At 41.0% G+C, this 23,079-nt stretch overlaps 1 protein-coding gene across 1 annotated transcript in view; it reads left to right on the top strand.

Annotated features, from left to right (window-relative positions):
* Positions 1–251: 251 nt before the first annotated feature.
* The window catches only part of DDX10 (DEAD-box helicase 10), a 271,491-nt gene continuing 248,663 nt past the window's right edge, over positions 252–23,079 (top strand). The window contains exons 1-6 of the mRNA XM_047692650.1: positions 252–529; positions 8,631–8,691; positions 9,994–10,124; positions 11,197–11,355; positions 19,063–19,183; positions 19,791–19,980. Coding sequence (XP_047548606.1) covers positions 344–529; positions 8,631–8,691; positions 9,994–10,124; positions 11,197–11,355; positions 19,063–19,183; positions 19,791–19,980 — 848 coding nt within the window. The 5' untranslated portion in view covers positions 252–343. The remainder of the gene's footprint in view (positions 530–8,630; positions 8,692–9,993; positions 10,125–11,196; positions 11,356–19,062; positions 19,184–19,790; positions 19,981–23,079) is intronic.

Here is a 23,079-nt window from a genome sequence, read left to right on the forward strand (position 1 = left end):
ACAGTAACAGGAACCTGTGCGCATGCGTCCATTTAAAGATCCGGAGTGCTTCGAAATCCCTCCTTTAGCCCGCCCTCTTCCTCAGATCGCTCCGCCTCCCTTTCCCTGCGGCGGCCCACTACGCCCTGCGGCATCCAAGTCACCAATCAGCGTCCACTTTGCCCTTGCAGTCAATGGCGCGTGCCCCGGTTTCAAAAGCTCGGGGGCGGGCTCCGGGTTCCGCGCACGCGCGGTCGCTTCTCTCTCCCCACGCTGGTTCCGTGTCTCCTCAGAGCCGTCTCTCCGCTTGGCCTGAGGTGTCTCGTGTCTGGGGGCGGTCGGGACTGTCTCCGCCGCTGCCGCGATGGGCAAAACTGCCGAGTCTCGGGGGTCGGGAGGCCGGCCCGACCCGGTGCGGAGTTTTAACCGTTGGAAGAAGAAACACAGCCATAAGCAGAGCCAAAAGAAGCAGTTGAGGAAGAAGCTGAAGAAGCCCGAGTGGCAGGTGGAGCGCGAGGCTATCAGCCGCCTCATGCAGAACTACGAGAAGGTGAGGCCGGCGCTGGGGCGGGGGAGCCAGCCAGCGGTGGGGCCCCGAGGCCCGGCGGCGATGGGAGCTCTGTCACGAGGGCCGGGGCGGGGGTGCAGACCGGCAGTCCAGCGGGCTGGAGACGGGCCTGGGGTGACAGGTGCTGGTGGGGGTCCCGCCGAGGCCCCACAGGTGGTCCGCCAGGCGCCGCGGACAAGGCCTCTGGGCCATCCCGGCTCGCCACCCTGTTCTTGACGAAGTGATGGAAATGCAGCGGCGCTTAAGGGCAGGGAGTACTCGCAGTAGTACTCACCACAGTAGCGGTAACGACACCGGTGTTTTCAGCCGCTGACCGTGTGCTTTCCATTAGTCTTGGGACTCGAGCTGTGGTATGGGTCATATTCCCATTTTACAGGCGAGAACACTGAGGCTCCGAGAAGAGGAGGAACCTGTTTTCAGCTCCCCTATTCGTAGGTCGTGTGGAGTTGAAGCCTAGACCCGCGTCTTTCCAAATCCAGAGCCTTCGCTTCTGACCATCGTGCCAGGTCCGCAGACTCGACATCATCCGCCTGCCTTCCTGTGCTTATCTCATTTTCTCTCCTTGGGTCCTGTCCCCGAACAAGAGTTGGCACAGGAAAGCTGGCCTCCTGGTGCGCCTCTGCCACCTGCAATCCCGCATTGTGGTGGGTGTTCTCAGATGTGTAGCCCTGTAGTTATCATTTTAACCTCTGGCCCTGTCCCCCGGCCCTCAGTCTCCTTGGCAGGGCCCCTACCCCTTCTCCCCGGCCCCCCACAACCGCGTCTGTTTGCCTTCACCCACCTCACTCAGCCTGTCAGTGATTGCCCCCTTCTAGTGCGCAGTATAATCAGGGATTTAATATAGGGGACATTTCTGGAATTATAGTCATCAAGTGTCATGCTGGTATAGCTTTCCTTTAAACGACTCTTAGGTCAACAGTAAGATTAGGTAGATAACCTTTATTTTTGTTTGGGCTTTTGAGTTAAGATAAATGATAATTTGATCCTGGCTTTTGATCATCAGATGAGTGACTTTGGGCAGGTTATTTATTCTGTCTGCTTCCCTTTTCTTGTCTTTAAAAGGCATCATAATAATATCTATTTTATAAGTTGTTGGGAGGAGTTAGTAAGAAGCGTGTTAAGCATTCTGTACAATGCCTGATACATATATATATATTAGCTGTTACGTTATTTCTATTGCTGTATGCACAGCCTCTTAAAAAACCATTGTAAAGTACGATTAGATTGCATTTTAGAGTCTTCTTTAGCTGGAGTTGCTTAAGGAATATAGTCTCAGCTTCTCTTTCTTTTGTGTAATTGCGATGCTTATTCCTGTGGACTGGTGACTCCTTTTTTGTATTCTACCCTCAGCCCTTCTGAGTTCATATTCTTTTTTTCTGACTGCGCTGGATGTCTTTGCCTGCCAGGATACCTTAAATACACAAGTCCAAAACTGAGCTCATTGGCTTTGATTTCAAAATTCACAGTCCTTTGTGTTAGTTCCCTCTTGCCACTGTAAAAAAATTGCCGCAAACTCCATGGTTTAAAAGAAGAGAAATTTGTTCTCTCATAGTTCTGGAAGGCAGAAGTCTGAAGTCCATTTCCCTGGGCTGGAATCAGCATGTCATCAAGGCCATATTCCATCTGGACATTCTCAGGGAAAATCTATTTCTTGCTACTTCCGGCTTCTGGTGGTTGCATTCCCTTGGCTTGAGGCTGCATCACTCCCGTCTCTGCCTCCATGGACACATTGCCTGTGGTTCTGTGTCAAATTTATTTCTGCCCTTTTAAAATAAGGATACTTCTGGGGGGTGGGATCATGGACACTGGGGAGGGTATGTGCTATGGTGAGTGCTGTGAAGTGTGTAAACCTGGTGATTCACAGACCTGTACCCCTGGGGATAAAAATATATGTTTATAAAAAATAAAATTTAAAAAAAAATAAAATAAGGATACTTCTGATTGCATTTAGGGCCCACCCAGAATATTGAGGATAATTTCCCACCTCAAGATCTTTGATAATGACCTGGACAAAAATCACTTTTGTCATCTAAGATAATATGCACAGTGCTGGAGGTAAGCATGTAGAGATATTTGGGGCTGTTACTTGGCCCACCACATGCCAGCCCCACTATCTAAGCAGACTGCTGAGCTAGAAACCTAGGGAGTAATCCAATCCTAGAGACTTCCCTCTCAGCACTCTTACATCCAGTCAGTCACACTGATGATGTCCTCTGCCTCTTAACATTTTTTAAATGTTACTCCACCCCCCCCCCAACCCCATGCCTTAGTTCAGGCCCCATCATCTCTTGCATGGATTACTACAGTAACTATTGCTTGTAATAGGGATTAGCAGGCTTTTTCTGTAAAGGATCAGATAATAAATGATTTCAGCTTTGCAGTTCAGGAGGGTGGAACTACTCAACTCTGCCGTTGTAACACAAAAACTGCTATGGAAATACTTAAACAGATGGTATAGTTGTGTTCCAGCAAAATTTCAGTTAGGAAAACTGGTGGCTGGATTTGGTCCTTAGGCCTTATCCCCCCTACTCTATCTTCTGTATTGCTGGCAGAGTGATTCTTTCTAAGATGAAAATCCAGTCATCTTATTCCTGATTAAAACCCTCCCTTGGCTCAGTTACTTTCAGGAAAATGGTCAAATACTTTCATGTGTCAACACGTCCTCCTCCGATGGAACAGTAATTTATTTGTGGTCAGGCAGACTTGGTTTAAATCTCACCCAGTTTGGGTTTTGAGTAGCCAAGCTCCTTAATATCCCTGAGTCTCACTTTGTTTGGTTCAGCAGAGGTTAGTAACTACCCAGAGTAGTGAAAGGCTCAAAGAGGTAATACGTGTAAACCAAGTGGTGTGCGTAAGCATACATGCGAGAACAACTTGTAGTTTCATGAAGTGGCTGTGCTCCCTGATGTTGCTGCTTTTTCTTTTCTTTTTAAGATTATTCCAAGATTTTACTTATTTATTTGAGAGAGAGAGCAAGAGTGAGCACTAGCAGAGGAGGAGGAAGAAACAGGCTCCTGGCTAAGTGAGGAGCCCAACACGAGGCTCGATCTCAGGACCCTAAGATCATAACCTGAGCTAAAGTCCGTTGGTTACCTAACTGAGCCACCCAGTCATCCCGCTCCCTGATGCTTCTTGTCCTGGTAGTTGATGTTTCTACCACTTGCAGTGAGCACCCCCATTCTCCCACTTTAGGAACACTTCCCAGTCCTTCAAGATTTAAACTTCTCTTCCTGACCTTCCCAGGTGGGGTTAAGGCTGCTGTGTGTCTGTAGCATTTTGTATACACTTTTATTACAGAATTATCACTAGGCTGTGATGATTGGCTTCTTTGTTTAGGCTTTTCCTTAACTTTCCCGCTAGATCATGAATCCCTGCAAGTCAGAAACCTTTAATACCCTCACCTTTGTGCTTCCCAGTCATTGGTAGCACAGTGCTTGTCCTGGAGTAGGTGCTTAGTGTTCGGGTGTTCTTTGGTGCACGAGGACCTTTTCCAGATGACTTTCTTCTGGTTGGTAAAATAGGTCTATTCTTTTTGGTCTTTTGTTTGAATTATAATTACTAAAACTTACGAAGCTTTTTACGTGTTGACTTTGCCATATCCTTAAAGTAGATGACACTATGAGACGGTTTCCATTGTCCAGGTGAGAAGCTTTAAGGAAGAGCAAGATTAAATAATTTCTGCAAGCTTAAACAGCTAGTAGTGAAAAAGTTCCAACTCAGGTGGTCTAGGTCTGATGCCAGAGCGCCAGATCACTACACTTTACTGTATTGCACTTCATGAATGTTTAAATTCTAAGCTTTTCACTAAACTGAAGGAACCTTTTCCAGTATTGTTGTGTTTTATTTATTTATTTTTAATCTTAGAAATATTTTCTTAAGATTTTATCAAGAAAGAAATGCACTGTGAAATCAAACACCAGGGCTAGCAATTCTAGAATACAATCGTAGCGGATTTGTTATTGTCTAGGTAACTAAGGTGCAGACCCTCACTGCAGGGTTCCTCAGATGATAGCGTCTCTGCATTAAACTGTTATTACAGCATGTTTATAATACAGGGGTGGTGTTCAGTAGCCTTACTGGTGAAACACTGAACAGTTTGATTCAGAAACATCTCGAACAGTTTGACAAAGTACTTGTTGAGGTCTAGGTCAAAATAGATGGGAAAAAATATATGTCTGTGTCCCTACAGAGGTGGGGGGTTGATACATTTTGATAAATGTTAGAATCCTAGATATTTACAGTGCTGCGGAATTTGAGGGTGGTGTAATTAGCGGGAAAGAGGTTGGGTTATTCTGTACCTGCCCTTTCTGGCCAGGTGAAGGAGAAAGACGTGTTTCCTCTGGCCATGCTGCCCTTTCTGCTTGTGGTTGCAGCCTCAGGCCTGGCTTGTGGATCTGAGTGTGAGCTGGATTTTAGCCCCCATATGCCTTTGTGCAACAAAGCGTGCAACAGTTTGTGGTAGCCGTGAGTAGAGCTTGTTCTTGAATCACGGCTTCTCCAGATAGAAAAGATTGGCTAGAACGTTGTATATGAAGGGAGCAACGCAGGGATATACAAAAAGATGTGAAAATATGTGGTGTTCTTTGAGAGGGACATACTCCATGGAGTGTGGTATATGTTCCTGAACTGGCTTCAGATGAGGTTGCAGAAGAGGGCCAGAGGTGGATTGCCAACAGTTTGTAGGAGTTAGAAGATGTCTGCATCCTCACCCTGAGCCTATGAATAAGTCCCATGGCAAAGGGTAATTGAAGTTGCTGATCAGCTGACCTTAACAGAGGGGGATCTGGATTATCCAGGTGGGCCCAGGGTGATGACCCAAGAGCCCTGGAATGTGTGGGGATGCTGTGAGGTGAGGAAGATGGGAAGACTGTTGCTGGCTGGTTTTGAAGATGGAAGAGGGATCCAATCCAAGGAAGTGGGCAGACTGTGGAGGCTGGAAAAGCAAGGAAGTCGATTTCCTCTAGTCACCAGGAAGAGTTTTAACTGAGTGAGGACCCATTTAGGACTTCTGACTTTCAGAGTTGTGAGGTAATAAATTTATGTTGGTTTAAGTCACTGTCAGTGGTCATTTGTTTCAGCCCCTGTGGGAGATTCATACAGAGGCCATGTTTGGAGGCTTTATCTGGAAGCAGTGGGGAGTGTCTGGGAGCAGTTAGAGAACACAGCCAAGCTGTAAAGGCTGTGAAGGCTGTGGCCAGGTCGGAGACTTGTGTTGTAGCCTAGGTCTTAGGTCTTCTGAGAGGTAGATACCAAGTTGGGATGAAGTGAATTGGAGATTTATTGGGGGGGGGGGGTGTCTGCAGAAGTGAATGAGAAGGAACAGAAATAGGGAAAGGATGGAGGACTGAAGGAGGAGCCAGTAGGAAGAGTCTCATGCCATAGCACAGTCAAAGCAGGCTTCTGCTGGTGGGGTATCCTGGAACCAGACTTGCCCTTAAGGTAGTCTCTGGTCTCTGGTCCTGCAGACTGGGGTCTGTCATCATACTGCTACAGTGAGCAGCCCTCGGGGCAGCCGGGGAGCGTGGTGCTGTCAGTGGTGCCTCTGGAGGATCAGCCACTGCTCATCTGCCCACGGGCTTCCCTGCAGCCGGAGATCTGGGTGCTTTGTTTCTAAGGCCACCTTGTAGTGTGTGTGTTGGGGGTTTCAATGGAGAGTGGGGGATTGGAGCTTACTGAGAAATGCTGAGCTCTTTGTTTCAGTTCAGCAACTGTTGTCACTGTTGCTGAGTGACTCCATCTCTGCACCTGGATTCATTTAGACTTTCTTTGATAGTAATCAGCTAGTGCTATATGGGAACCCTGCGCTCTAATCCACGTTTTCCCCCCTTAATCAGAATTTGGTGTGGTTTGAAGTAGATTGCTTTTCTTGTCGTGACTGCAGGAGGTGGAGCATTGTAGGACATTGGTTTTTCTTCTCCAGCTTTGAGGATGTGAAAGCATTATTCACTTTTGTGAGAAACGAGAGTTGTGTGAGAAGAGAGTTGGAAGAAGTACAGGGGGGTGGTCAGTGGTATTCACCCTGTTCTCCCCTCTACCCCCTCCAGCTTTCCCACCAGTGATGGGAAGTCCTGAACAAGTCCTGTCACTGAAACATCTGTTCTCTGATTTTAGAAGAGTGATACAGATTGTAGAGGGCATGTGAACATTGGAAGACAGGAGTGACTTTTTTTTTTTTTTAAGCTTTTATTTATTTATTTGACAGAGATTTGACATGCAGGCAGAGAGAGAGGGGGGAACAGGCTCCCTGCTGAGCCTGATGTGGGGCTCCATCCCAGGACCCTGAGATCATGACCTGAGCTGAAGGCAGAGGCTTAACCCACTGAGCCACCCAGGCGCCCCAGGAGTGAAAGGGCTGAAGGGGAGATACAGTGTTATTTTGTTTGTAGGAACCATAGCTGACTTCTGTGAGTTCTAAATATTCCTTGAAATTGTCCTTCTGGAACAAGGTTGGCATCCTTTTTCTGGAACAGGCCAGATAGTCAGTATTACGCTTTGTCGGCCAGGTGCTCTCTGTCATAACCACATAGACACTATGTAAATGAGTGGTTGTAGCTATGCTCTGGGAAAACTGTTTGCAAGAACAGGCAACAGATTGGATTGGGCCATGGTTTGCTGATTCCTGTTGTAGTTCATCAGTGGAGTAAAAATTTCCTTCTGTTTCTTAGACTTCTTTCTAAGAATACCTTGTATAGCTCTATGTTGTAATGGCCAACAGAGTGCTGGGACAATTCCATTCTTCCAGACTTTCCATTAGGAGGTCAGAAGACTAGAGAGAGATGTGCAGTATTTCCTACTTTGCCTGTGCTGTGTCTCTGATGGAGGCTGACCAGTGTGTCACTCATCTAGCTCCTCCTGTATGACTTCTCTTCTTTGTGAAAACAGCTTTTCATCTGATCATATCACAAGTGCATGGGTGGACTGCCTCTAATTTTGTTGTTGTATTTGGGAGATTTATCTTCTAATTAAGGTTCCCAGATGGGACAGGATAGTCTAACGAACTTTTCTCTTTCTAATGTGAGTACGCTGATTATTCCTTTTCACTCTTCTCTGGAATGATTTGTAGGGATTAAGGCAATGTTTTAATATTCGTGTTTTCAGCGTGTGAGGACAGAGATAACCCCATCTGGGCTACCTTAAGGATCTTGGGAAAGATGATATGTAGACTGTAAAATGAAATAAAAGTTGTCATCCCTTTACTGCCTGGAGTGTAATTTAAACAAATGAACCTTACAAATGCAACTTTTCTCTTTTGTGAATCATGAATAATTTGGCAGCATATTCCCAGATCTGAATAGGAGTTCCTGTTTTCAGCATCTGTAATAAAGTAATTCCCCTGAGTAGCTGAAATGAAATTCAGAAAATTGGGTTTATGCTAATGAAGAACATCAGTAATGAACATTTAGATAATGTAAAGTTAAAGGGCAAAATGTTACTTATTGTGGCTTCAGAGTGTGACTGAGACATTTCTTGTGGTTATTGTTAATGCTCCCTCCTTCACTTTACCCCCAAATGAAGAGTTGTCAGGTTGGATTTGGCATGCCACTGATTGATGGTTAGAACTTGAAAAGATTCGAGCTAACAAGATACATTTCTCCAATTAACTTCAGTCTGTTCTATGAAGTGTGTAAATAGAAGTATTGTCATTGTGCTCTGTGGCTTAGAGTCATTTTGCCCCTTTTTTCTTAATATTCTTTGAAGGATGGACTGAAGGTAGAGTTTCTTCCTAAAATTGGGTGGTGATTTACAGTGTTCTCAGAGGTGAAGGAGGTTGGTGGTGGTGGTGGTGGTGGTGGTGGTGTGTGTGTGTTTGAGTGAATGAGATGGTGTCTTTTTTTTTTTTTTTAACCAATTTTAATTGTCACAAGCTTGTATTTTTGATTCACAACAACTTCCTTACGGCATATTCCATTCTAGAAGGAATGATGGTTTTTAATTAGAAGTGATGGTTGAATTCAATCCTGTAGTACCAAGGACTAGCCAGGCAGCACAATGTAGAACCCAAAATGCCCTTGTTGTAAAACAGATGAATTATGTGGTACATTTTTTTGTCTTAACTGACACGGTCTCCTTTTTCTTTTTTCAGATAAATGTAAATGAAATTACAAGATTTTCAGATTTCCCCTTGTCCAAAAAAACATTGAAAGGTAGGTGTAGGGTGCCTGGGTGGCTCAGTGGGTTAAGCCGCTGCCTTCGGCTCAGGTCATGATCTCAGGGTCCTGGGATCGAGTCCCGCATCGGGCTCTCTGCTCAGCGGAGAACCTGCTTCCTCCTCTCTCTCTCTCTCTCTCTGCCTACTTGTGATCTCTCTCTGTGAAATAAATAAATAAAATCTTTAAAAAAAAAAAAAAAAAGAAAGGTAGGTGTATGGTGATTTTGGGACATGTTGGGTTTCTAGATGTTTTTTTATAAATGGCATAAAGTTTAGAGCATTTAATATGAAAGATATTATTTTGGCAAATAATCTTGATATCTTGAACCTTTAACACCAAGAAACAATATTAATTCATTCAAGTTTTACTGATTTTTCATTCTCATGCTTTCTGGAGTATTTTATTTATTTATTTATTTTTATTTTTTATAAACATACAATGTATTTTTATCCCCAGGGGTACAGGTCTGTGAATTGCCAGGTTTACACACTTCACAGCACTCACCATAGCACATGCTTTCTGGAGTATTTTTTTAAGTTTTTATGTATTTATTTGACAGAAAGATAGAGAACATAAGTAGGCAGAGAGGCAGGCAGAGGGAAAGAGAGAAGCAGGTTGTCCGCTGAGCAGGGAGCCCGACATGGGGCTTGATCCCAGGGCCCTGGGGTCATAACCTGAGCCGGAGGCAGATGCCTAACCCACTGTGCCACCCAGGTGCCCCTCTTTCTGGACTAGTTAAAGAACAGTAGTGAAAAAACAAGATGCTGGGCCTCTCAGTAATTAAAATAAAATCTATTATGTTAGTTAAAATGAACAAGACAAAAGTGACATCTTTTATATTAGCATGTTAGGACCACCAGAACAAAATCTCAGACTGGGAGGTAGGAGTTGCTTAAATGACAGAAATGAATTTTCTCACAGTTCTGGAGGCTACAAGTCCAAAGATGGAGATGCTGGCAGGGTTAGTTTCCTCCGAGAGCCATCCTGGAAGGGTCTGTTCCAGGACTCTCTCCTTGGCTTATGGATGACCACTCTCTTGCTGTGTCTTTTGTGGTTGTCCCACTGTGCAGTCATACCGCTGGTGTCTCTTTTTGTTTCCAACTTTCCCCTTCTTATAAGGACACCAATGACTTCAGATCAGGGCTCATTTGAACTAAATCACCACTTCACAGGCCCTGTTTCTGAGTATGGGTGTTAGGGCTTCAACGTAGTAATTTGAGGCGGCACAGTTTAGCCCATACTCTTATTTTACAGGGATTTTCTCAAGTGTCACTCTCCTCCCCTCCACCTTGGCAGGTTTACAAGAAGCCCAGTACCGTTTGGTAACTGAGATACAGAAACAGACCATCGGCTTGGCTTTGCAAGGTAAAGATGTTCTTGGAGCTGCCAAGACAGGATCTGGCAAGACTTTGGCTTTCCTTGTTCCAGTAAGTAAGTTTTTTTATATTGGGTCAGGTCCTCTGATACATGCGTTTAAAATATTCTGTGCCTAGGTAGAAATCATTATCTGGAGAGTTGTTTCCTGTTGGATTTCTTCAGCTAGAATGTGAACTTTATCAGACAGGGGCCCCAACTGTCCTGTTGTCCCCTGTATTCCCTCCGTCCTAACACGGTGCCTGGCACATGGCGGGCACTCAATAACTTTTTGAATGAGTGAGTTACTGTGCCTTGACAAGCCTTTACTTCCTGAAGGTTGTGAGGTTGTGTGTCTTCCAGGGTGGCAGGTGAGCATGGTTCTGCACTATTGTAGGGCCACTGGGGCAGGCTGGAGCGGCTGTTTATGTGCTCATGCTTGCAGACCTGCCAATTGCATGTTATACTTTCTACTCATTTAGGATAAAGCTGAAGTATGCTCTCTTGAAGGAGATTGGGTGATTCATTGAGAATTTTCCAGGTCATTGATAGGTGTCATTTTGAGCAGTAAAACAATAGAGCCTCTTAGGAATTTACTTATATCTCAGTTAAGCACTTGGTCTCATAATTTAATTCCTACAAAATAATTGGCTTAGGAAAATCACATTTGAGTTTTTGTTCCAAGTATTGCAAAACCATTTTCCCCTTAAATCCAATTTTTCATAATGGTGTTTCTTTACAACTAGAAAATTCAGTCACTGTATAATTACAGTAACTACACAGATGAAAGTTTAATGTGGTTTCTGTTCAGAAAATGGTGACAGATATTTTTCCAAAACCTGTTTTAATAGTTTGAGGGCTGCATGTCCCTCTCACTGATGGCCAGTCTCCTGCTGGCAGCGCTGTGGTGGCAGCTGACCTGCTGTGAGGTTTATGTTCCCTTCCTTCTATGATTTGAGGGATCTGGTGGCTGGAAGAAAAAGAAAAAACAAAGCAAAGAATTTCTTTCTGATTGGATGACACTTGTGACTGATATGTCTTCTGCTTGGAAGGTGCCTTTGATTTGGAAGAGCAGGGTCAGTTCGGAATCAAAATGCTGCCTCCTGAAGGGACTTACTAAACACAAATTTGCTGTCTTTTTTTGAGGTGCTGGAAGCCTTATATCGTCTCCAGTGGACGTCAACGGATGGGCTGGGGGTTCTGATTATATCACCTACGAGAGAACTAGCCTATCAGACCTTTGAGGTTCTCCGGAAAGTAGGAAAGAATCATGACTTTTCCGCTGGTCTCATCATTGGTGGAAAGGTTTGTCCTTTTCTCTTGTCCTTCTTTTTTCTATAACTTATATTGGAGCAATGTGGCAGTTGACAGGAAAGAGTTGAAGATTTTATTTAGACTGGTAGGCTGGCATCGTGGTGGGGTCACTATCTTCTAGAGTTCTGCTAATCAATTTTGAAGGTCCAGAAAGTCTGTTTTTGTGAGGGTATCTGAATTGGTCAGGTTCTCTGAGATTAATATACCTTAAACAGCCTGTAAATCTATATGTGAATTTACTTGGGAAAGGTACCATTTGAGTATTTGGACTAGTTACTTTTAAGAAAATATGTAAAAGTTTGAATAATTTTGAACTTTGCTGGGTCAGCAGCAGCAGAAAGGAAGACCGTGTTTAAAATTTTTTTTATCTTTATTTTTTAGGTTGAAGTATAGTTAACATAATTACATTAGTTTCAGGTGTACAACATACTGATTCAACAAGTCTATATGTTCTGGTATGCTCACGGCAAGTGCTACCATCTAACACCATACAACACCATTACAGTACCGTTGACTATATTCCCTGTGCTGTGCCTTTCATCCCTGTGACTTAGTTATTCCATACCTGGAAGCTTATATCTTCTACTCCGTTTCACCCATTTTGCCTTTCCCTCTCTGCTCTGGCAAACATCAGTTAGTTTTCTGTATTTTTGGATCAAGTTCTGCTTGTTGTTGTTGTTTTGTTTTGTTTTTTTTTAGATTCCATATGTAAGTGAAATTATATGGTATTTGTCTTTTTCTGACTTATTTCACTTAAGCATAATATTCTCTGGGTCTGCCCATGTTGTTGCAGGTGGCAAGATCTCATTCTTTTTTTATGGCTGAGTAATTTTCCTTTATATATATATATACCACATCTTTTTTATCCATTCACCTGTTGATGGACACTTGGGTTGCTTCCATATCTAGGCTATTGTACATAATGCTACAGTGAACATAGGGCTGTACATCCCTCTTTGAATTAGTGTTATTTTCTTTGGATAAATATCCAGAACAGGAATTGTTGGATCGTATGGTAGTTCTATTTTTAATTTCTTTGAGGAACCTCCATACTGTTTTCTTTTTTTTTTTTTTTTAAAGATTTTTATTTATTTGACAGAGAGAAATCACAAGTAGGCAGAGAGGCAGGCAGAGAGAGGAGGAAGCAGGCTTCCCGCTGAGCAGAGAGCCCGATGCGATGCGGGGCTCGATCCCAGGACCCTGAGGTCATGACCTGAGCTGAAGGCAGAGGCTTTAACCCACTGAGCCACCCAGGCGCCCCTCCATACTATTTTCCACAGTGGTTGCATCAGTTCACATTCCCCCCAACAGTGTACAGAGGTTCCCTTTTCTTTCTTTTTTTTTTTTAATTTTTATTTATTTATTTATTTTTAAAAAGATTTTATTTATTATTTATTTGACAGACAGAGATCACAAGCAGGCAGAGAGGCAGGCAGAGAGAGAGGAGGAAGCAGGCTCCATGCTGAGCAGAGAGCCCGATGCGGGGCTCGATCCCAGGACCCTGAGATCATGACCTGAGCCGAAGGCAGCGGCTTAACCCACTGAGCCACCCAGGCGCCCCCCCCCCTTTTTTTTTTTTTTAAAGATTTTATTTATTATTTATTTGACAGACAGAGATCACAAGCAGGCAGAGAGGCAGGCAGAGAGAGAGGAGGAAGCACAGAGGTTCCCTTTTCACTACGTCCTCACCAATGCTTATTTCTTTTTGATGTTAGCCAGTCTGGCAGGTGTGAGGTGATACCTCATGGTGGTTTTAATTTGGATTTCTCTGATGATTGGTGACCTGGAGCATCTTTTCATATGCCCGTTTCCCTTTGGGAAACTGTATATCTTTGGGAACTGTAGGTCTTGGGGAAAATACCCAAGTCCTAAGCCCACTTTTTAATTGGGTTGTTTGGTTTTTTGGTGTTGAGTTTGTAGAAGTTCTTTATATATATATAATATGTATATGACATATATATTATATATAAATAGAATATTATAGGGTATTATGTATCTTGTATATATGTAGGATAGTAACCCTTTATCAGATATGTCATTTGCAGATATCTTTTTCCATTTAGTAGGTTGCCTTTTCATTTACTTGTTGGTTTCCTTTGTTGTACAAAAACTTTTTACTTTGATGAAGTCCTAATAATTTATTTTTGCTTTTGTTTCCCTTGCCTAAGGAGACATATCAGGAGAAATGTTGCTAAGGCCAAGAGATCACTGCTTATGTTTTCTTCTAAGAGTTTTATGCTTTCAGGTCTTATGTTCAAATCTTTAATCCATTTCTAGTTTTTGTATATTGTAAAAGATAGTGGTCCATTTTGACTTTTTTTTGCATGTATCTGTCCAGTTTTCTTAACACCATCAATAGAAGAGACTGTCTTTTCTCCATTGTATGTTCCTTTCTCTTTTGTCACAGATTACATATGTAATTTAATTTAATACATGTGTGGGTTTATTTCTGGGCTCTGTATTCTATTACATTGATCTCTATGTCTATTTCATGCCAGTACCATACTGTTTTGGTTATGATAGCTTGTAATACAGTTTGAAATCAGGGGTGTGGTACCTCTAGCTTTGTTCTTCTTTCTCAAGATTGCTTTGGCTCTTTGGGCTCTTTGTGCTTTCATGCAAATTTTAGAATTGTTCGATTTCTGTGAAAATGCCATTGTTATTTCAGTGGGGATTGCATTGAATCTGTAGATTGCTTTGGGTAGTATGGACGTTTGAACAATGTTTTTGCTATCTATGAGCCCTAGATATGTTTCCATTTGTGTAGTCTTCAATTTCTTTCATGAGTGTCTTAAAGTTTTCAGAGTATGGGTATTTTTTTTTTTCATCTCTTTAGTTGTTAATTCCTAGGTATTTTATTATTTTTTGGTGTAATCGTAAATGGGACTGTTTTCTTAATTTCTTTCTAATTGCTTGTTATTAGTATATGGAAACACAAATGATTTCTATATGTTAATTTTATATCTGTGACTTTACTGAATTCATGTATTAGTTCTCATACTTTTTTGGTTGAGTCTTCAGGGTTTTTCATAATATATATATATATATATATATATATATATATATAGTATCCTGTATCAACAGATAGTGACAGTTTTACTACTTCCTTTTCAATTGGGTGCCTTTTAGTTCTTTTTCTTGCCTAATTGCTCTGGCTAGGAAAAGCTTTTAGTTTTTTACCGTTGAGTATGATGTTAGTTTTGAGTCTGTCATATGTGGCCTTTATTATATTGAGGTATGTTCCTTTCATATCCACTTCATTGAGAATTTTTATCATGAGTGGATATTGAATTTGGTCATATACTTTTTCTACATCTGTTGAGATCATATGATTTTAATCCTTTGTATTGTTAATATGGTGTATCATGTTGATTTGCAGATGTTGAGCTGTTCTTGCATTTGTGGAATAAATCCCACTTGATCGTGGTGTATGATTCTTGTATTGTTGGATCTGGTTTGCTAATAAATTTTTTATCATTTTTTTCCTCATCACAATAAGTATACTCTTTAATCTCTATTCCCTATTTCCCTATCTCACCACCTACCTTCCCTCCTAACCATCAGTTCTCTGTAGCTAAGAGTCTGTTTCTTGGTTTGCCTCTCTTTCTTTCTCTTGTTTTCCTATGCTCATTTGTTTTGTTTCTTAAATTCCACATATGAGTGACACCATAAAGTATTTTCCTTTCTCTGATTTAGTTAGCTTAACATGGTATACTCTGGCTCCATCCATGTCATTGCAAAAGGCAAGATTTCTTTTTTTTTTTTTTTAATGGCTGAGTGATATTCCATTGTATATATATACTACCTCTTCTCTATACATTCATCAGTTAGATACTTGGACTTTCCATAATTTGGCTTTTGTAGATAATGCTGCTATTCAGGGTGCATGTATCCTTTTGAATGAGTATTTTGTATTCTTTGGGTAAATACCTAGTAGTGAGATTGCTGGATCCTAGGATAGTTCTATTTTTAACTTTTTTTTTTTTTTTTTAAGATTTTATTTATTCATTTGACAGACAGAGATCACAAGTAGGCAGAGAGGCAGGCAGAGAGAAAGAGGGGGAAGCAGGCTCCCTGCTGAGCAGAGAGCCCGATGTGGGGCTCGGTCCCAGGATCCTGGGATCATGACCCAAGCTGAAGGCAGAGGCTTTAACCCACTGAGCCACCCAGGTGCCCCTAACTTTTTTTGTTTTCTGAAGGGCCCTTTAGACAAAGGTGTCTAGTATTTTTTTTTTAAGATTTTATTTATTTATATATTTGAGAGAGAGAGAGAGTGCGAGTGCCTGCACAAGCTGGAGGAGGGGGATGAGAAGGAGGAGGGACAGGCAGATTGTGCTGAGCACAGAGCCCCACATGGGGCTCAATCTCATGACCCTGAGATCATGACCTGAGCTTAAATCGAGTCCAACACTTAACCAGCTGCTCCACCTGGGTGCCCCTATTTTTAACTCTTTGAGGAACCTCAATATTATTTCCCAGAGTGGCTGTACCAGCTTGCATTCCAACCAGTAGTGCAAAAGTGTTCATCTTTCTCTACATCCTTGTCAGCACCTGTTTTTTCTTGTGTTGATTTTAGCCGTTCTGACCGGTGTGAGACCTTATCTCATTATGGTTTTGATTTGCATTTCCCTGATGATGAGTAATGTTGAGGATCTATTCATGTGTCTGTTGGCCATCCATATGGCTTCTTCTAATTCTTCCAATTAAAAAATAGGCAGAAGGGAAAATGATAGCCTTCTGCCCATTTTTTAATTGGGTTATTTGTGTATTGAGTTATATCAGTTCTTTATATATTTTGGATATTAATGCTTATCAGATATGTCATTTGCAAATATCTTCTCCCATTATATAGATTGTCTCAGTTTTGCCAACTTGTTAACTTTGCTGTGCAGAAACTTTTTATTTTGACATAGTCCCAGTAGTGTATTTTTGCTTTTATTCCCCTTACCTCAGACATACCTAGAAAAATGTTCCTATGGGTGACATCAGAGATTATGTCTATGCTCTCTTCAAGAATTTTTATGGTTTCAGGTCTTAACATTTAAGTCTCAAATCCATTTTATTTTTGTGTATGGTATAACAAAGTGCTCTAGTTTAATTCTTTTGCATGTGGCTCTCCAGTTTTCCCAATATTCTTAGAGAGGCTAACTTTTTCTCATTGGATAGCTTTTTCTACTTCGTCAAATATTAGTTGACCATATAGTTGTGGGTAGACTTCTATGTATTATTCCTTTGACCTTTGTGTCTGTTTTTATGCCAGTATTATATACTGTTTTAATCACTACCGTTTTGTAGTGTAACTTGAAATCTGGGATTGTGATACCTCCAGTTTTTTTTTTGTTTTGTTTTGTTTTTAAGATTTTATTTATTTATTTGACAGACAGATCACAAGCAGGCAGAGAGAGAGAGGAGGAAGCAGGCTCCCTGATGAGCAGAGAGCCCAGTGTGGGGCTCGATCCCAGGACCCTGAGATCATGACCTGAGCCGAAGGCAGAGGCTTTAACCCACTGAGCCACCCAGGCGCCCCTTGTTTTTGTTTTTTTAAGATTGCTTTGGCTATTCAGGGTCTTTTGTGGTTCCATACAGATTTTAGTATTATTTGTTCTAGTTCTATGAAAAAAGCTATTGGTATTTTGATAGGAATTGTATTAAGTATGAGTTTGCTAATATTTTGTTGAGGATTTTTGCATCTGTGTTTATCAGAGATAGTGGTCAATAGTTTTCTTTCTTCTTTCCTTTTTTTTTTTTTTTTTTTTTTTGTGGCGTTATTGTCTGATTTTGGTATGTGCATAATGCTTGTCCTGTGAAATGAGTTTGGGAGTACGCCTTCCTCTTCAATTTTTGAAATAATTTGAGGAAGACAGCTATTAACTCTTCTTTAAATGTTAAAACTCACCTGTGAAGCTGCCTAGTCCTGGACTTGTTGTTTGGGAGTGTTAAAAGTATTGATTCGATTTCATTACTTGTAATCAGCCTTTTCAGATTGTCTCTTTGTGATTCAGTCTTGGAAGGTTGTATGTTTCTAGGAATTTATTGTTATCTAGATTTTCAGCTTGTTGTAATTCTAGTTGTCACTTTAATTCTTTTTATTTCTGTGGTGTTGGCTGTAACTTCATTTATGAATTTTTTCCGGAGATTTCCTTTTTTTTTTTTCCTGATGAGTATGGTTAGCAGTTTGTCAGTTTTTAAAAAGTCTTTTCACAGAACCAGCTTTCATTTTATTGATATTTTCTATTGTTAGTTTTTTTTAAAGATTTTATTTCAGAGAGAGGATGAGTGAGGGGGGAGGGGTAGAGGGAGAAGGACAAGCAGACTCCCCGCTGAGCAGGGACCCCCCCCCCCCCCCCCCCGACATGGGACTGGATCCCAGGACTTGGGACTTGATCCCAGGACCCTGAGATGGTGATCTGAACTGAAGGCAGATGCTTAACCTACTGAACCACTCAGGCACCCCTTCTATTGTCTTTTGAGACTCTCTTTCATTTATTTCCACTCTGATCTTTATGTCTTTCCTTCTGATAACTTTGGGCTTTATCTGTTCTTTTTCTGGTTCCTGTTGGTGTAAAGTTAAATTGTTTATTTTGGCATTTTTCTTGTTTTTTGAGTTAGGCCTGTATCACTATGATGGTTGATATGATTTTAGTCTTTAATTTGAGACTGATTTTGTGGCCTAACACATGTTCTGTCTTGGAGAATGGTCTATTTATACTTGAAAAGTATGTGTATTCTGAATTTTTTAGATGAAATGTTTTGTACATACCTGTTAAGTTCATGTGGTCTAATGTATTGTATAAGTCTAATGTTTCCTCATTGATTTTCTGTCCCAATAATCTACCCATTTATGTAGGTGGGGTATTAAAGTCTCCTACTATTAGGGTATCGCTGTCAATTTCTCCCTTTAGTCTGTTAATATTTTTTGTGTTTACATGCTTCTGTGTTTGGTGTATAAATATATCCACTTTTTTTGGATTGATCCCTTTATCATTATGTAATGCCCTTTTTTGTTTTTTTGTTACAGTCATTGTTTTAAAGTCATTTTTGTCTGATTCTCCAGCTTTCTGGAGTAGAAGAGGAATGTTGATTTTAGCTCATGGTGGAACCTGCTACGCAACTTTCGATCTTCCTGCTAGTATACCTGGTGTCCTTGTTTGTGCTACAGTCTCTTCTAGACTGTGAGGATAATACTTGAGTTCTTGAATTTATATGCAGATATATGCAAAGAAGGAGTAGCATCATAAGCCCTCACATACTCATGTATCTGTCATGCATCTTTAACAACTAACATTCTGTGGTTCTTGTTTTAAGGAGACAACTTCTAGAATGTAGAGAGCACATGGTGTCAGAGCCTCCCTAGGGCCTCTGGGTTCTGACTTAAATAATGGCAGTGATTCCAGTGTAAGTTCTGGCAGATGTAAAGGGAAGTGAAGACTTGGGCATTTATAGGAAATTTTTCTTGGCCTCAGGATCCTGGCTATAATTAAGGATTTTCATGTACTCTGAGCTCTTTAGGCCTTCACTTAGGACTTTCATTTGCCCCGAAATTTGGATGTGCTGCAGAAATACAAGAGGGAATCATATCTCTTTGTAGGGTATCTACATTGCTATGATGAAATGACACATGCACATGGCTCTTACAGTTTTGATACACAGGCTGCTCAGTGATGTGTCTGTGTAATCAAAAGAAACACCTGTTTTCAGGATCTGAAACACGAAGCTGAGAGGATCAATAACATAAATATACTTGTTTGCACTCCGGGTCGGCTTCTTCAACACATGGATGAAACAATATGTTTTCATGCTACCAATCTCCAAATGTTAGGTGAGTCTAATGAATTTCTGATGAAATAATCTGAGATTTAGGAGAGAAACTTCATAAATTTTAATGATGGAAATTTTTAATCTTAATATTTATTTAATAAAACATCTGAGAAATAACCTGAAACAATTTATTGGCATAGGGGTTCTGAACCCAGAGAGTACAGCTAGACTTTTTTTTTTTAAAACAAAATGGTCAGAAGAATATAAGTAGTTGTATATGAAATTAGACACTTCAGTATTTGACATTGCTAAGAATTGATCTTTTAAGTTATATCCACTTCTGGTGATATTACCAAATGTGTTTTTTTTAAAAAAAAGCCTATTTTGTAATAATTCTAGGTTTACAATTGCACTGATAGTATAGGGAGTTCCTTTATACCCCTCCCCCAGTTTCCTCTGGTGCAACACCATTACACGACTGTGGTACTTTTGTCAGAATGAAGATTGACGTTGGTCCATTACATAAATTCCAGAGTTTATTGGATTTCACCAGTTTTTCCACTAATGTCCTTTTTTTCTCTTCTAGGATCCAGTCCAAATACTAGTTTACATTTAGCCTAATGTATATTTTAAATGTTGTAGTTCACCTTGAATTTTCTCTTTTTTAGTTCTTGATGAAGCAGATAGAATCTTGGATATGGGCTTTGCTGATACCATGAATGCTATTATTGAAAACCTTCCCAAGAAACGTCAGACTTTACTCTTTTCAGCTACACAAACCAAATCTGTAAAGGACCTTGCACGCTTGAGTTTGAAAAACCCTGAGTATGTCTGGGTTCATGAAAAAGCAAAATACAGGTATGAACTATTTAAAACCATTTTTTATTTAATCAAAAATCAATGTTCTTGTGCCAGTACCATGCTGTCTTGGTGATCACAGTTTTGTAGTAAAGCTTGAAATCAGGCTGTTGAGTGAAATTTAAGTCAAGCAGAGAGAGTCAATTATCATATGGTTTTACTTACTTCTGGAGCATAAGGAATAACACGGAGGGCATTGGGAGAAGGAGAGGAGAAGTGAGTTGGGGGAAATTGGAAGGGGAGCCAAACCATGAGAGACTATGGACTCTGAGAAACAAACTGAGGGTTTTGGAGGGGAGGAGGGTGGGGGATTGGGTGAGCCTGGTGGTAGGTATTAAGGAGGGCATGTATTGCATGGAGCACTGAGTATGGTGCATAATCAATGAATCTTGGAACAGTGGAAAAAAAAAATAAAATAAAAAAAAATCAATGTTCTTTTTAGTATACGAATTCGACATTTTAAATTAATACTACTTTTTAGGAAATAAGACATCATTTTATGTGTTGTGACATATGGGAAGCATAGTAAAATATATTAGTTAAAATTATTTAAGTATTTGATGCCCCTTTAAATGTGGGAATACTATGGTGCAGTCTTTTTCAAAATGTGGTCTGGGGAACATAAGATATTAACATCTCTTTCCATAAGATATTAACAGGTATTTATTAATAACTACACCTGCATAAAATGAGGGGCAGTGGGGTTGTGTGGCTATGTGGGAAATGGGTTGAGGGAAACGGATTTTAAAGCGTATTTTGATACAAGTGGAAGTTTGTGTATGTATATTTGGTATGAATCATTGTAGATTGTGGACATGCTTGACTTGCAGAAATATTTTCTGGTGAACGTAGGTAGGATCTGTATTGAAGATCTCAATTCAACCTACCATTATCTCGATCTTAACTTCTATTTCTTCCTATGAAGTGTTAGTCTAGAAAGAAATAGTTTGGGGAAAAGGGTGGGTTATCCTCTTGGAAGGTTTTTAAATGCTAAGAATGTGGGCCTTGAAGCCCACATTAACTTTGTTCAGCTAATATATGTCTAGGATTAAAGAAAGCCCTAGAAGAGGCCAGACTCCAGGCTTCTAGGTGATCTTCTAGGTGCTGGTATCTTTGGTTATCAAGAACTCAGGAATGGCATAGCAGGAGATTGTTGAGGTAGTTTCCTCCTTAGCTTACTGTGGAGGAGACAGTGGTCCTTGCTTATAAGGTTGTATTGGGATAGCTATTGACATTCTTGGTACAATTAATAGTCTAAAGATTGCCTAGGTCTTTAGATTATCTTCTTTGATCTTTCTGCTGTTTGTTTTCTCACTATTTTCCTTTTTTTTTTTTAAAGATTTTATTTATTTATTTGACAGAGAGAGATCACAAGTAGACAGAGAGGCAGGCAGAGAGAGAGAGAGAGAGGGAAGCAGGCACCCTGCTGAGCAGAGAGCCCAATGCGGAACTCGATCCCAGGACCCTGAGATCATGACCTGAGCCGAAGGCAGCGGCTTAATCCACTGAGCCACCCAGGCGCCCCTGTTTTCTCACTATTTTCAAGACCCTTTAGTGTTTTTACCAGACATGAATTTTTCAGTCATTAGGTGGTCGCTAAACTGCATCATTTAAGGTAACTAACTGTATGGGGCGCCTGGGTGGCTCAGTGGGTTAAGGCCTCTGCCTTTGGCTCAGGTCATGATCCCAGGGTCCTGGGATCGAGCCCTGCGTAGGTCTCTCTGCTCCGCGGGGAGCCTGCTTCCTCCCCTCTCTCTCTCTGCCTGCCTCTTTGCCTGCTTGTGATCTCTCTGTCGGAAAAAAAAAAAAAAAAAAAAGGTAACTAACTGTATGTAGTATCACTGTTGCTAATTTCTGTAGATAACAATGGGTTATTATTTATAGAGCAGAGTTAGAAAAAACTGAATGCAAATATTGTCTATTTCAAAAATGATTTTTTTTAAAGATTTTATTTATTTATTTGACAGAGATCACAAGTTGGCAGAGAGGCAGGCAGAGAGAGAGGAGGAAGCAGGCTCCCCGCTGAGCAGAGAGCCCGATGCGGGGCTCGATCCCAGGACCCTGAGATCATGACCTGAGCTGAAGGCAGAGGATTTAACCCACTGAGCCACCCAGGCGCCCCTCAAAAATGATTTTTAAAAATGATTTTATTTGAGAGAGAGAGAGAGAGACTGCACATGAATGGGGAGAGAAAGGTGGAGGGAGGGACACTGTGGTGAGTGTGAAGCACCAAGCAGGGCTTGATCTCATGACCCTGAGATCATGACCTGAGCTGAAACTAAGAATTGGACACTTAACCGACTGAGCCATCTAGGTGATGATTATTGAAATGCAGTTCCATCACTTACAATGGGGCTTTCAGAAACCATGTCTTCAGTGACATAATTGACAACTGTGGGGTGTGTGGTAATAACTGTAGCATTCTTTAATCTCCTGTTCATCAGAGTGCTACAAAAAGCAGATATTGTGAATTTTGTCTCATTATTGAAGTTTCTTTTCCAGCCATTAATTTGGTTAATACACCATGGCAAAATCATAGTCAAGAATATTTTTAAGACATTATAGAGTATCTGTTCTCAAATCATGTAGGACCAGAAAAGTAATTTAAAAGTTAGATCTTTTTTCTTTCTTTCTTTCTTTTTTTTTTTTAAATGTTATTTATTTGTCAGAGAGAGAGAGAGCGTGTGCAAGTGAGCGCACAAGCAGGGGGAGTGGCAGGCAGAGGGAGAGGGAGAAGCAGGCTCCTTGCAGAGTAAGGGAAACCCGATATGGGACTCCATTCCAGGACTCTGGGATCGTGACCTGAGCCGAAGGCATGGCTTAACCAATCTGAGCCCCCCAGGTGCCCCTAAAAGTTAAATCTTTCTGAAGTTGTGTATGTTTTGTGTATTTTGTGTATTTTTCTAAGTATACCGGTTTTTTTTTTTTTAATATTGCTATTGTAGTGAAATGGTGCTTCTAATGAAATTTTTTTTTTTGAGAAAAGATTATATTTGGATCATTGTAATTTGCTGTGTTTTACAATGAATATAAGTTGAATTCTGTGGTGAATTATGAACCATTTCGAATTGAGATGGATATGCTGAGCTTATGTTATTA

This window comes from Lutra lutra, chromosome 10 (assembly GCF_902655055.1).
Source record: "Lutra lutra chromosome 10, mLutLut1.2, whole genome shotgun sequence".
In the NCBI taxonomy this organism is placed as follows: Eukaryota; Metazoa; Chordata; class Mammalia; order Carnivora; family Mustelidae; genus Lutra; species Lutra lutra.